Genomic DNA, 15,262 nt, shown 5'->3' with positions numbered 1-15,262 from the left:
ACCTCCAATAATGATTGCTAACTGTAAAAACCAGTGACGTAGCCCGTTTATGTGTATTTATGTCGTGTGGGTGAACCTAGCAACGAGCATGCACCGCGCACAGTGATCGGATCGTGTGTCATGCATTGCATTGCACGTATTATGTACGAAGACTGAACGAAAGCTGTCGGGTGAGCTGAGATCGCCCTTCAAAAATTCATGTTAAAACCATTTCATCTGTTCGTTTTGCATGAATCCACACTGTTCATCGTTTAATTGAGGCTCATATTCATATTTCATCGTCATTTTTGTCATTGAATATTTCGACTTTGTGAAATATTTGGCATGTCAACTAATGCAGAACAACCTCCAGTGGAGGAGCAGAAAAACAACCAGTCACGATCACCCAGTAAGCCCGGAACCCCGGCTGGATCTGTCGTGTCGGCTACCACACCGCCTCCGAACATGGCTCTGAATCTCAACCCCAAGGAGCAGGAGTTCACCAACGCCAAGGCATACCTCTTGAAAGCAAGCGCAAAGTCAAATTTAAATTTGTACGTAACTTTTTATGTCATTTCATTAACCTTACGCAATTTTTTGTACATGAATCCTTTGAGTTTGACATTTGTATTGCAACCTATTTTTCAGTAGAAATCGTAAAGTTTTGGACCCCATTTCGTATAGAGAATTAAACAACTTTGCACGTACCCTACTGTTAAAACAAGGAAGAGTGTTGTATTTTCTTCCAAATTACTATTCAAAATGGTACTAACCTGCTGCAAAAATGCAAAAGTTAGGCCTACTTTGGAATGATAAACAAACAAAAAAGAAGTTTAAAGTGAAATAAACAGAGAGGGGTCCCAAACTTGATATTGCCTTTTTACCATTATTTGTTTGTAGAAATAGTTTCGTAAAAATGGTGCAACCTGATGCCACTTCAGCGGTTGTGTACAAAGACTATGGAGTGTCAAGACATTTTTTCTAAGTATGTCCTAAACAAAATTGGAAATGTTTCTCAGTCCCAGATTCATGTCTTATCATCATTTTTGCAATGACTGACCTTCATTGAGATGATATATGAAGAAAAAAGTGGCGTCAGTGTGCAACATTTTTTCCATAGTTTCTGCCTTATGTGACTGTGAGTATAACTAATTTACATGCAGTGAAATACAATGGAATTTTAGGCTCAAACACTTGATATTCAATTCCTTACACTACAGCTAAACGTTCCTGTTGCATGTCTTGACAACAAAAGCATTTTTCAATTTTGGGACTTCTGTATTCTTTTTGTTTGTTTGCTCTATTGTTTAAATTCTTAGAGTAGACAGTTTTTATCAATCCAAAATGACTTTTGCAGCCTCTAACTACAGTCTTTTTGTTTAGATGAACATTACTATAGGGTTTTATCATTTTCAGTGTTACTTTAGAAGAAAATGTGACATTCTTAACAGTTTTAGTTCAAACATAAGAGTGGATTTTCATTCTCTGCATTTGGAACGGAGTCCCTAACTTTACAATTACCACAACAAAATTGCCATTTTGTCTTCTTTAAACTAGACAGGGGATAACAGGGTAATTAGTTCCGATACTTGCATTATTATCAATTGAGCTTTTTTTTTTTTTTTTGTACATGTCGTAGATGATATGAGTATGATAATGCTTTTCAGGCTAGGAAATCATTCAGTTAGTCAAAGAGTCCGACATGAGGAGCTTGTAACATGTTTATCTTTATTTTCCATTTTTCAAAGTCAATCATTGACTCACATTTGGGCCTATATTACATTACACATGAAACAAAATTTGTGATTTAGGCTAGAGCTACCTTTTTAGTGGCAAAAGGAAACAATGTTTTCATGTGAATTTTTCAGTACTTTCTATCTGGGCAGAGGTTACATGTAGATGATATTGCCAACTGTCTTAACAGTCGACTAGAACTCATTTACCAAGGATTTTCACAGGTAATAATGTGTAGTGGAACTTTGTACTAGAGTTAGGCACAGACAAATGATTATTACAGTGCTCTCCCAGTACAGTTTTCCCAATACAGGTCAGATCACGAAGTGCTTTGTTGATAGTGGAGTTGGTAGGTTTCAGTTTTTAAGTTGTTTAGCCGAGGAGATAGAATTTGAGGCTAGAAATCGAGAGCGACTCTTAAAGTGAGTATTAAATCTACAGGTTTTAGTTAGGAAAAGTCCCTGAAATGGACTTCATGCATGTGGGCGTTTACTTGTATTTTATCTGTACATTTGGTCTATTGGAAAAATTTTATTTTTGTAATGTTTGAGATATTATGATGGACATAGTTTTAAGGGGGTTGAGCTCAACAAAATATGTAGTGTCATTTTTGTTTGTAGGTTTTTTTTACAATCATTAAGGAACTTGCATTTTAATATAATTCAATTCAAGTCATTCCACAAAAATAATTCTATATGTGACGTAGTTTTGTTTGTATTTTCCTTGTATAGGTATGATCATCTGAGTCGGGTGCTCACAAAAGTTCTTGATGAAAGGCCTGAGAATGTTGTTGGTAAGGGACAATCACAGTTGAAAAAATGTCATAAATTTTTGCATTTTGACATAATTCTTATGTTCGAGTTTGCTATTTCATTTGGTGATGATTTTGAATATTTAATATTACACTACAGTGCACTAAATTACAGCAAGTCAAATATCGGTTGTACAAGTTGTACGGGCCTGATGTTTTGATCGCAATGGAATCTTTCTAAAGTTGTACGGGGCCTGATGTTTTGATCACAATGGAACCTTTCTTAAACGCCGCTTGATCAAAATATTAGGTCTTCTTAGATAATCGTCAGTAATCAGTCAATTTGGTTATTCATGTGATAATCAGTATAATTAATTTTGTCAACAGATGTCTTTGAGGATATCAGCAAGGATGTTAAGAAGTCCAAGTTCACATCCAAGGTAGACACCATCCTGGACAAAGTGGACCACTCCACAGCAGTGCAGCTGGCTGAGTCACAGAGGGCGCTGTTTGAGGTGACTGTTCTGAACCTGTTAGTCTCTGTACCGCCCCAAAGCACCCTGCCTGTATACTCATTATATACCGCCCCAAACTGCCCCAGCATGCTATGGTTTATGGATTCGTCAAGGAGTAAACACAGTGTAGTAAAATGTAATGCAAGTGTTGAAGGGTTAATTATCCTGTCTAATAAACCACATACATGTATGAATTATATACTCCATGTACATGTAGCTTATGCATCAGTACTTCAGATTTGGCTTGGGTAATTCCAACTTTTTTGGAATCGATGCGAATTCCATCTAATGCATGGACTCCAAATTTTACTTGCTATATTGTGAAAATCCTCCGTCAATTACTAGTGAAGTACCCTAATGAGTTGAATCACACACATTACCCCTAAACTAGGGTTATTAATGCATTCAAGTGTGTAGCTATAGCTCCTTAATTTGAGCCAAAATCTGGAAACAGTAAAATGTTATATTTTAACTAAAAACTTGTAAGTGGAATTCAACGTCCAGGTCGATAATGTAGACTTGAAGAAAGCCCTGTAGGTCAATGCCTCGATCTGAAAGTAAAGTATTGTTTGCTTAAATTTGCAGAAAAATCAAGATGAAGCTGAGCATGAGGCAGGGGGTGAGGAGGAGGTGGACACTCCACTGCCTAACCTACCAGAACTGATGTATTACTTCGAGCAGGCTTCGGTGAGTTGATATCCAACAAACATTATCATATTGTTTACTTTACACTTGCTTACTTGTTTGTGTTTTTCAATTGGTGACTTCCTCTAACGAGTAAAGTTAAAGTGAAAGAGTTGACAAAAAGCTTAAGATGGAGAGTTTGAGGAGCAGATGACTGCATGTTCCCCAAATTTCAAAACGTTCATTTGCAGGCCAACTGATTTTGCCTAAGGAGTAGGTAATACAATGCACTGAAGCTCCTCACGCAGTCTATTAAGGAGGGTTAATTATGCAAAACTGTGAAGTGGGCCATGACTGTAGTCTGGCTTTTAATATGAAAAATTGAAAAATTTGTCTTGTTTTCTCAGATCGAGTCATACTGTTGTTTTCAAAATTTACAAAATTTGGGTTTTGTTCTTTAGTTGTTTAAATATTGAGTCATATGCATATTTAATTCAAGGTCTTGTCACTTGGAGAACTCCATTCATAATTTCATCCTCACCTTTGCTGTAAAACTGAAGGAAAAAGAAAGAACCAGGGTTTTGGAAGGAATTTGTCAAAAATGCTTCTGTGACCAATTTGACATCCATTATTGTTCTACTACCCATGTTCAAGTTCTTTTATAGATGTGAATGTGATATTCAGAGGTGTGAAAAAAAGTTTTTTTTTCATTTACAAATTTTCTCACGCTTTAAACGAAACCCAAAAATTAAGTCTGACATGATCTGCCTTCAAAATTGGCTATGCAAATCATCAATAATGTCTAAATATTTTAAGCAGCTGATTACTTGATCATGAACATCCCTCGTACATATATAATGACTGACAAAATCTCTACTTGTCTCAAGTTCAGTATATTGGGTTTGAAGTTTTTTAAATGTTTTTAGGCCAAGGTCAGTACTCAAAGCCCCCAAAATGTAACCACATTAAATCTCCACTTATAGATTGGCATTGGTCGTGAGGAAATGATGAGAATCTTCCTGGCTCTGAAGCAGCTGGTGGACAACTATCCCCTGCAGACCTGCCGCTTCTGGGGCAAGCTGTTTGGCACAGAGAAGAACTACATCGTGGCCGAGGTGGAATACAGGGAAGGAGACGAGGAAGAGGAGGAAGAAGAAGAGGTCGGTGTTGCAGTTGTTGGGCATTTAATTGTCTTCAGTTAATTGTTCCTCTGATTTTCTGCTTCAGTTGAAAGCAGTTGACTTCATCTTTTAAGACGGATTTAAGCTTTTTTGGAAAACATTGGAAATTAATGAATTCACTAGCCTAAAATACATACAAACTTTGCACATAGTGCAACAGGGGAGAGATTTGTCAGGATTTTTCCGGATTTCAGGATTTTTAAAACAATCCCTTTTGAAATCTGAAATTGTCTGAGCCTTGGCCATAAAGGTATCATTAGCTATAAATGACAAAAACACAAAAGAAAGGGGCATTTTAAAGGTAGAGTACATCATTTTTAATTCGTGCATTATGTTCGTTTAAAGCAACAAAAGGGCCCAAAATCTAGAAGGGCGCTAACAACTAAACTGATGAAGTTTTAGCTCTGTGAATGCTGTATATTCCGAGAAATCAATATTCTAGGATCTCAATTTCAAATCAAAAGTTGCCGAGTCATGTTTTGAATTGCGCCCAAATTCAGCGTCTGAGACACGTTCTCATTTAGCCGATTGCAACTATGTGATGTCACGCACTGAACTGACAGATTATTGCAAACGTACGCATGAGTGTATCATGTCAAGGTTTGCGCGCGCTTCCCCGAATTAACAACGAACTACTAACGGAAATTTCCAAAAATGCATCTTTATAGACGCATCGTTGGAAATGGCCTTCTTTTATTGTTTTCTTCAAAATGACAGCATGCCAGTAATTAGAATAATTTCACAGGGAGTTTAGTGCCATTACTAACTTTAAACCAAGTATGCTTTTCAATAATAATTTGGTCAGTTACTTTTTGGATAGCTGCAAATGATGGACTGTACCTTTAAGGGGTGCAATTATAAGCAATACAAATATATACACAGACCCTATGTCATGTATGTTGCTGTGAAAATGTCTACAACCTAAATGTGCACATCTGTGTTGGACAAAGTAAAGAGGAAATCCAACTTTAACAGCTTGACTACCGGTACTATACATGGGCTTTTACCACGCTTGAGAAAAATATCTCAATATATAAAAAAATGGTGTACGTGCGTTGCTGACCGTTAGCTAGTGTGTTCAAGCTGAGAGGAAAGCGTCCCTAGTGCAGGTGCATGATGCACAGATGCCAAAATCCGGGAGTACTTTAAGTACTTGCGGATTTTGCTAAAATGCTTTATGTACAATCACCTGTATGCGGTGGTGCAGGACCCCATGTAAGTCATCAAATGCTTGTCAGGTCTGTTGGTGCACAGTTTGTGTCTGTTTTTGTAGAGCACATATTTCTGCTCTTGTGTACAAGCATGAAATATTCTCCTTTTTTACTTGCAGGAGCATGAGGCGGAGGAGCAAGAGACAGAGAAGGATGATGATGAAGGAGAAGGAGGTAATGACACGTGGATGGCACATCGACTTTATTGTACTCTTTCACTTTATAAGATTTCAAGGTTTTCTTGGGTTTGATACCAAGTCTTAAACCATAGTTTTCCCAGTTTGGGAGATGGCATTCCCACATCACGTTTTTTTTCTGCGGTTAAAACCAAAACAAATGGTTTCTAGCCGGAGCTTCATCAAGATTATAACTTGCAGTTAATGAAAACTGAGCAGAAGAAATAAGTATGTGTTGGGAAGACCTGACAAGCCATCTAACAAGCACTCCCAAGACATATGTGATGTTATCAAGCTACATGAGTCGTTTGTCGGGAATTTTCATTTGGAGATACAGGCCAAAATAGGCCACTTCATCACATCACTTCATCACATCTCTTGGTGTTCCGACTTCCATAATTTTTGAACTAACGATGGTATCAGCATGCGATTTTCACAGCAGTACTGCTGAGATTGTGCTCTTTTCAAATCTGTAATAAAAAAAAATTGACCGGGGTCGACAAACGACTCATTTAGCGTGATCACATCACATATTACTCATGCAGTCTGTGTCTATCATGTAGGAAACATTTTTGCAAAAACAAACGGCCAGTTTAATCTGACTATTCAAAAACTTTGGGTTAATAAAACCAGTGGGAAATACAGTTAAGGGACCCAATTAAGGTTTTAAAAAGCCAAACCTGAGCTAGGAAATATTCAGAATGAGCAGTTTGTATTGGTAAAAGAATATAAAAATGCCGAAAGGTGTTTTATATGTCATATTTGTAGTAGGCAACAGACCTTATGCGTAGCGGCCATCTTAGAGGGCATCTTTTGTTATTTTTATTCAGTAACAATGAGCGCACAAAAAGGATTTGTAACTGATCCTTTTTTCCCCTCAAACTTTGAGCAGAGGAACAAGAAGAGGATGATACCCCAAAGCCAGACTTCAAGCCACCCCCGGTTATCCCTCGTGAGGAGAATCGTACTGGCACCAACAAGAAGACATACTTTGTTTGCAATGAGCGTAAGTTTGACAACTGACATGACTGATCCTTTTTCTTTTTATTAGTCCCGACTGATTTGCAAACATTATTCAAATTTTCCTAAGTTGTTTCAAAATGCTCCATCTAAGTATAGCCTGTAAGCCTCTTAAGTATAATTGTTCTCATAATTTTCCAAGACAGAAAAGGTTTTTTATGGTTACTGTGAGTGCACACAACCTTGTCTTGCTCCCCTATTAGTCAGTATCTGTACATCCCCTCTGGAATCTTCGAACATTCCAATTTTAAAGATGTCCCATAATCTGAAAAGCTCAATATTACCATTAACATAAAACGCCAAAACAAAGATTCAGCCAATTTGTTTTCACATTTATGGTAAATTAGCACATTTATGGTAAATTTTGTACATTAATTGTATTTAACTAGTTCACGCTGGGATTATTTTGACAAGAACCAAACGAGGCACAGGATTACTTTTCACTTGACCTCAAGCCAGGCGGATTGAAGCCATCACCCTCGGGCAGCACACTCATAATATTTCCGGCCTCGCTCGCTCGCTGCGAGCGGGCCGCTGACTGATATTTTCTTGCCTTGCTCCCTGTGTGTTTATCCGTCATCTGTATACACATCATCAAGCGCGAACTGGTTTAATAATGAAGAGAAAAACCTGTATTGAATTTTCTTTTAAAAAAACATGAGAGTTTCTTTCTCAGATCATAATACTTGGAATCATTTTTGTTTTTGCTTTATAGCTGGCCAACCGTGGGTGAAGCTACCACCAGTCACACCTGCTCAGATTGTCGGTGCCAGACAGATCAAGAAGTTCTTGACTGGAAAGCTCGATGCTCCGGTAAATATACTATAATTCTCTTTTTCTGTTGTTGCTAACAATACCTCATCCCAGTAGCCTGTTCTTATATTAAAGTTGCTTAACCTGCTCTCTTCAACATACTCAATTTGTTTTCTCTGAACGAATTCTCAATTTGCATGTTTGCCTCTTTTGCTATTTGGGACGTTTTCAACCCTCTGAAAAGACGCTTTTAGTTTGGGTTGCGTTTATAGACATAACGCACAAAAAGTAAACATTCCACAACTAAATCTGGGTGGATTTCTTGTTAAACAAGTTTCTGCTGTTTTTGTTCATTTCATGAATTGTTCTGATCCTATGATTAGATTGTGAGCTACCCTCCATTCCAAGGCAACGAGGCCAACTACCTGCGTTCCCAGATTGCTCGCATCTCGGCAGGGACTCAGATCAGTCCACTGGGCTTCTTCCAATTTGATGAAGAGGAAGAGGAGGAAGAAGAAGAGACGGGTATGCTTCAGGATTCTTCCCGTATTTTCCCATTTTACTTGTTTGTATTTTCACAGGGAGAAAAGGATTCAAATACATAATAATATCAGGGAAAATTTTAAAAGTGTGTTCATTTTGTTCAAGCATTTTAGGCTTCTAAAAGCATTCTGTAGTTCAAGATGAAGCTATTGCCAGAGACAATCAATTTTGGAAGATAGTATGACACAAGTTTAGATGTACACATTTTAAAATTTTACTCAAGCATAGGGGTCCGGGTTATCAGGTAGAAGTCTATAGTTGAACTAAAGTGTATATTGCATTGTATTTGATTCCTGATGAATGCAAAAACCTTACAGTGCTTGGCTGGTTTAGAGCAGTTTAGGGAATAACAGGCTGAGCTGTATGAGGAAGTACATAAATTAATTGGTCAAAATCAGTAAATAATTGAAACGGCGTATTCAAATTTAATTTTATTGCTATATTTCAATGGCTTTGTTTTATTTCTCATTATATTTCCTTTTCTTGACAGCCCGCGAGTCCTACATTGAAAACCCTGACTTTGAAGGCATCCCAGTCAAGGATCTTGTCGATCCCTCACTCTCCAACTGGGTGCATCATGTCCAACACGTTCTACCCCAGGTAAGAACTGGAGGATTTCTCAAATTGTCCTAGCTATACTGGTATCTTCACACGATCACCGCCGTGCACGTGACTGTCACCCCCACAGAGACATTACCGGTCTATACACATTCAGATACATTCATTGTACTGCTTTCAGAATTTAAGGTTGAACATCAGACTTTTTCTGACCATTAACCTGATTTGTATATCAATCAACTTAGGTTTTGCCCTTCACCGACGTTTTAAACACTGTATACTCAGTGTGTTACCTCCCGAGTGAAAGTTGGAAAAAATCACTCGGGTGGGACTCGAACCCATGACCTCCTGCTTTCTAGTGCAGATGTCTTACCACTCGACCACCGAGCTAACGGGATTGGTTGGTCGGTTCAAATCTGATGTACATAGCAGCGGGTACCGCATAAACTATTATAAGATGGAATTTTGCGTCGGGGTGATATAAATCAAATTAGGTTTTGCCCTTCACCGACGTTTAAACACTGTATACTCAGTGTGTTATAACTGAAAAATGGTTTTGCTCTCTCACATTCTGTACTGTAATTGTATAAAGTGATACAAATTGATTATTGTGCTAGTTCAGTTTGAGAGAGCAGTTTTCAACCTGTTTGTAACTTTGTTTTATAGGTAACGAACACCATTTTTTGCCAAAAAAAATGTATTTTAACCAATTCAAGGAACAACAATTATTACAAATTAAAAAAAAATAACATGTCGAAATGATGCTTGAAAAAAAGCATTTATGCATGAAAAAAAGCATTTTGTCTTGATGCAAAGCAAGGTTTCCTCCCTTCCAAAATGTTCTTTAATCCGTGTTGACTTGCACCCTCTTGTGGTTTGATCCCCAGTTTGTCACTCGTGAAAATAATTCAGGAAAATATGTAAACGATTGCAGAGTAAACTAAACTCGGTCAATTTGGGGCAGTATTTGAAAAAGTGGTTTCGTCCTAACCACAACGAGAAAATGGTGGTAATTCCATTTTTACAGGATTTTACAGGATGCTTGATCCTATTATTTACTTCCAGTCATCAAGTAGGATATTTTATAATATTGTGTTTTACTTGTGAATGTTTGCAAATATGTCCATCGCCTTAAAAACAGTATATATTTGATCAGCCTGACCATTTGTGTTTTGGCCTTGCAGGGTCGGTGTACGTGGTTCAACCCAGTCCAGCAGCAAGAGGATGACTTTGAGGATGAGGAGGATGAAGAGGAAAGGGAGGAGCCAGACGAACCGGAGCCTGAGGTGGGACCTCCCCTGCTCACACCCATCTCTGAAGATGTTGGTAAGTTACTTCGCTGGTTGTATTGTTAGTGTAGGGATTGTGTCACATCAGTCATTTAACGAGGGTCTATGATATGCGGGCAGATTCAGTGATTAATTATGCAAAACAAGACTGCGTCTTGAACTTGAGATTCTGACCATCAGCGAGCGCCTTCTATATCGGGTCTTCGGTAACCCGTTGTCATGGACATCTAATAAAACCTATACACCACATCTGTTATGCTTTTGCGTTGCGAATTGTGTTCGCAAGAAATAGGCTGCGTCACGTGGCCTGTAACGATATGTTACACGATGCGCAAACGTCCTGTGGCTTCAATGGCATGATCATCACGCCAATATTTTAAATAACGCGTGTAATGCGAATGCCCTCTTACACGTTCACTTTACGCCCACGATAAGCGTCGTCGTATTCTATACGCACAGCATTTTGCTAACAGTTTTGAAAGCTCATGGCGACATCGTGTCTAGGTCTTATGAAATCTCATATGCCCGTTGTTGTATTACAAAAACATGGCATCCAAATTGACCAATCAACAGCTTAGTCCATATTTCAGATTAAAATGATGTCACTATTTGGTAAAGTCTGATTGGCTGGCCCGCGAGGTCGCATAAATTTGCATGCTGAGATATATCAGGACCGGAGACAGAGAGAGCTCCGTTGGATAACAGTCGATACTCAAACTACTAACACCCTGGGACAGCTAAATTAATTAGTTGAATAACCATGGCTCATTATAGATACCAGTCGTTTTTCTGAAAGTCCATGTATTAATCAAATTTTGTGCAACTTTGTGCCAGAGCTGTAATTGTCAAATCCTCATCAGCATCACAAGCCAACCACAAGTCTTTCAGCCTCAAATAAAGTCAAAGTTATATGAGCAAGTTTGGAAGAGGAGCATGGTTAACCATAGTTCAACTAACTGCAATCAACGCAGGATTGTTGGACTACTCTTGTCGACATTTTGGAAATGGTTGCATCGCTGGTTACCAGTAGCTGCACTCATAATGCACAGCAGAGATCTGTGGGGAGGTTTCGTGGTGACATTTTCCAGAGGTTTCGTGGTGACATTTTGGCCAGCGTTTGACTAGAGACATACTTTGCTATTAGTGCGCAGGCGTAAGTTATGTCAAAAATCAACCAATGGTCGACTAATGGTCCTCACCCAAGCTTCCTCTGTGTTTAAATGACTGCAGCAAAGGCATCTCTTTGTTATTTTTTACTCGATTTGACCTGATGGACTTGAGTTTAGATGCTGGCTGCAACAGATTAGCTCTGTGTATGTACGTGCTGTCTTTATGAAAACTACTTCAAACTTGCCCCGTTTTTTTTTTATTTACAGAAATTGATACCATTCCACCTTGGAGTGCCCGCCTGTCTTCAACCCTTGTGCCCCAGTATGCTCTCTCTGTCATCCAGTCCAACCTGTGGCCTGGGGCATACGCATTCGGAACAGATAAGTAAGTCAAACCTTTGCTGTTACCAAAACCAAACAATCTTCACTGATTATTGTGGAAAATTCCGCCCTTACCATGTATTTTTGGCTCCTGTGTGGGTTAGGGTTAAAGCAGAATTACTGTGCCAGCACTCTTAAGCACAAACATTTAACTTGTAGAGTGGCACATCATTAATGTTTCTGAATGGTGATTGCTCTGTGGGGTCTACATCGTTGTCGACTAGCAATGATACTTGGCTAAACACAGTTAATGCGTTATTTTACTCGTAAAAAACCTTCTTCCTACCTTCGCAGGAAATTTGAGAACGTATACCTGGGATGGGGCCACAAGTACTCCCCGGAGAACTACAGCCCACCACCTCCCCCGCCAGTGCAGGAGGAGTTCCCCAGCGGGCCGGAGATCACCGAGGGTGAGGATCCTAGCCCCGAGGAAGAAGCGGCGCTCCGGGCCGCCCAGCAAGAGGCCATGGAGCAGGCCGAGGAAATGGAAGATGTGGACGAGGACGAAGATGAGGATGATTAAATCAAGGAGACGAGCTAAGGCCAAAGTGGAGCTGCTAAAGCACAGAAATATGCAAAACTGGTTACCAGCTAAAATGCCATACTGTGTTTATTGCTTGTCACTGGTTCTCAGCTGATTTGTGCTTAAAATTTGTATAAATTTGCATAAAGGATATTTTTGGCTCAGCAGCTTTGTAAATTTGAGCTCAGATGATGAGGAAGGGCCATGATGTTGACTTAGGATTCTTAAGGGGGGTATTTGTGCACAGGGATAAGGACAACACGTGGATAGGGCTATTATGGGTTTTCTAATTTTGGGTGGGAAAGCCTTAGAAGCATTGCTTCATGGCACAATAGGAAACGTGGTGCCTTCGGTTGAGTTTCAAGTCTTTCGAATGTGGGACGTGGGATGGGTGATCTTTCCCACTGAGGTACGCTGTCTTATGTTTGCCAGGGATTGATCATCTATATTTTGTCACACAGTTATCACTTGATGGCAGTAAGGACTATTGTCTAATTTCATTCTGCTTAACCCTGGGGTGGGAAAAAATCACATGAAAATAGGAGGATTAGCAGAAACATGTTTACCATGTATAGCAGAGAGTGGCTGTTCTAACACCTGTGTGCATGGCCAATTCTTTTGTTGTGTCATAAATTATGCCTCTGGAGTAAGCACGCACTCTGCTGTGCTTATTCAGCACCATGAAATTGGGCCCTTTTTACTTGATGCGTTGTCTGCTGGTTAAAGACTCATTTCAAAGACAATCGGAGAGAAATGAACACATGCACATTCTCCTGTTTGCAGAACAATCTGACGTCAATCTTCCAAGTGTTGCCAATTGGTTAAAGGCAAATATGAGGCCGGTTCATACTTAGTGTGAGGGAAAGGACAAATTTTGGCAAGTACATGTACTCTTTCTAAAATTGAAACAATTGAACACATTTCCACTGTTTTGTGTTCAAATTTGATTCACGTTCATGTTTAACCAGTTCACGCCAGGATTATTTTGACAAGAATCGAACGAGGTGCGGGATTAATATGCACTCGACCTCAAGCCAGGTGGGTTGAAGCCATCACCCTCAGGCAGCACACTCGTATTTCAGGCCTCGCTCGCCGCGAGCGGGTCGCTGACAGATATTTCCGGCCTCGCTCCCTGCGTGTTTATCCGTCATCCCTTGAAGCCATCACCCTCAGGCAGCACACTCATATTTCTGGCCCGCTTGCTGCGAGCGGGTCGCTGACAGATATTTTTGGCCTCACTCCCTGCGTGTTTATCCATCATCCGTTCCGAATACCGCAAAACTTTGCGTGTATTACACGTCATCCTGCGCAAACTGGTTAAAGTATGAACTGGCTTAAAAGTTTCGAAATCAGGGGTCATAAGTTCATTTGAAAAAATATTACGCCATTACAGACACACAGATCCGTCCATCAGCCAGTATTGTATATAATGTGGATGTGTATAAATGTATTTGTGCTTTTCTTATAAATAATTACCGCCTTCCATTGCATAGTTATACAGTTACCGAAAGTGCTTTTTCGTTTCATACTGAATTACATCCGTCCAATTAAAAACAGATTGTTACCACCTGGATTTTACTTTTCAATTTAAAAGATTTGTATACATAAATTTGTAATTCTCAGTATTTAAGCATCAACTGTTTGTTGGGTCTAGTCTTTGCCTTGAACATGCTTTGTATATTGTAAATTCTAAAATTTAATCAAAAACTTCAGTTCTAATGTTGTGTTTTGCTTAATTTTTGAAAGATAAAAGTTAATAAAATTTGACGAGTCTTTGTAAAGTCTGGGAGTTTCTGTCAGATTTTGTAGGCGTCTGCAATTGTTTTTGTAAACTGTCGTCCTCTTTTCTAAGGCATGACGCCTACACTTGCAAATCAGATTAAAACAAATATAAACTACCAATAGCTCTTGATCTCCATCCCCTCCCTAGTTAAACTGTATCTTCCACAAGCATTGAATAATGCCGGTTTGTACTTGGTCAACACAAATCTGAATTTGTGACATTACCACTTTGTTTACAAAAAAAAGTATTCAATTCAGCTAGTTCTGCACAAAATTTTATGTGGTGTTAAATTTGCCAAGTAAATCAAATAAATTGAAACCCAAAAATAATGGCCTTAACAGAAAGAGCTTTGGTGCTATTGCTCATGAGACAGTTAGATCTAACTTCACAGTACAAACTGTACATCCTTTTTAGGCGTAAACTGTGCTTGCACTTGGTGTGCCCTGATACACTGTACAGTCGAGTCTCGTTAATACAACCTCATTCAGACCTAGCCAAATTGTTTGTTATATCAGAATTTTGTATTAAGAGGAATATCAGTCCCATTCATTGTGCACATGCATGCACAATCGGGACTAAGGTTTTATGTTTGTTATAAACCAGAATTTTGTATTAACAGGGTTTGTATTAACGAGACTTGACTGTACATGTACTTGCTCCTTATGAGCACTGACAATAGGTCAAGATCACGGACTGAAGTCACTAGGGCGCCTTCTTAGGCAGGGGGCCAACCATACACAGATCTGGGGCCAATTTCAAGGCGCTGCTTAACAGTTAGCAGAAAAGTTGTGCTTAGCATAGCAGACAAATTTGCTAACCTTGAGCACTATTTCACGGTGTGGATTTGCTAACGGTCGTGCGTGAATGGCAATTTCTATTGTTACGTCACCAAGTTAAGCAAATTTTTCCTCTGAAGTAAGCGTGCCTTTTGCTATGCTTACGCTTACGGTCTCCACGAAATAGACAGAGGCTCTGTTAGCATACAATCCTGTGCTTAGCAGCACCGTGAAGTTCCGGCCTTGTCCCTGGGCCCAATTCCATGGCTCTGCTAACAGAATTCCGTGCTTACAATCAAAATTTTGTGCTAACCGCGCTAGCAGAAAAATTCTAAATCCTTAGTTACGGGATGTAT

The 15,262-nt window shown here is 39.2% G+C and overlaps 1 protein-coding gene across 2 annotated transcripts; it reads left to right on the top strand.

The window, feature by feature from the left end:
- The first annotated feature begins 34 nt into the window (after positions 1–34).
- LOC119742581 (radial spoke head protein 4 homolog A-like) lies at positions 35–14,131 on the top strand. 2 transcript variants are annotated; one of them, XM_038218679.1, is made up of 14 exons: positions 35–170; positions 341–533; positions 2,445–2,506; positions 2,852–2,979; positions 3,565–3,666; positions 4,587–4,763; positions 6,115–6,169; positions 7,064–7,177; positions 7,907–8,004; positions 8,328–8,469; positions 8,978–9,087; positions 10,230–10,371; positions 11,711–11,828; positions 12,119–14,131. In XM_038218679.1, exons 2-14 carry the CDS (start codon positions 445–447, stop codon positions 12,345–12,347), a joined length of 1,566 nt encoding a protein of 521 aa, XP_038074607.1. In that variant the 5' UTR covers positions 35–170; positions 341–444; the 3' UTR covers positions 12,348–14,131. The 2 variants fall into 2 exon arrangements, with proteins under 2 accessions (XP_038074607.1, XP_038074606.1); XM_038218678.1 differs by having other exon boundaries at positions 120–533.
- Positions 14,132–15,262: the final 1,131 nt, after the last annotated feature.

The sequence above is a fragment of the Patiria miniata genome, unplaced genomic scaffold, assembly GCF_015706575.1.
Source record: "Patiria miniata isolate m_02_andy unplaced genomic scaffold, ASM1570657v1 HiC_scaffold_6, whole genome shotgun sequence".
NCBI lineage: Eukaryota > Metazoa > Echinodermata > Asteroidea > Valvatida > Asterinidae > Patiria > Patiria miniata.
The sequence above is the reverse complement of the archived record's forward strand: the minus strand, read 5'-3'. Positions and strand labels throughout refer to the sequence as shown.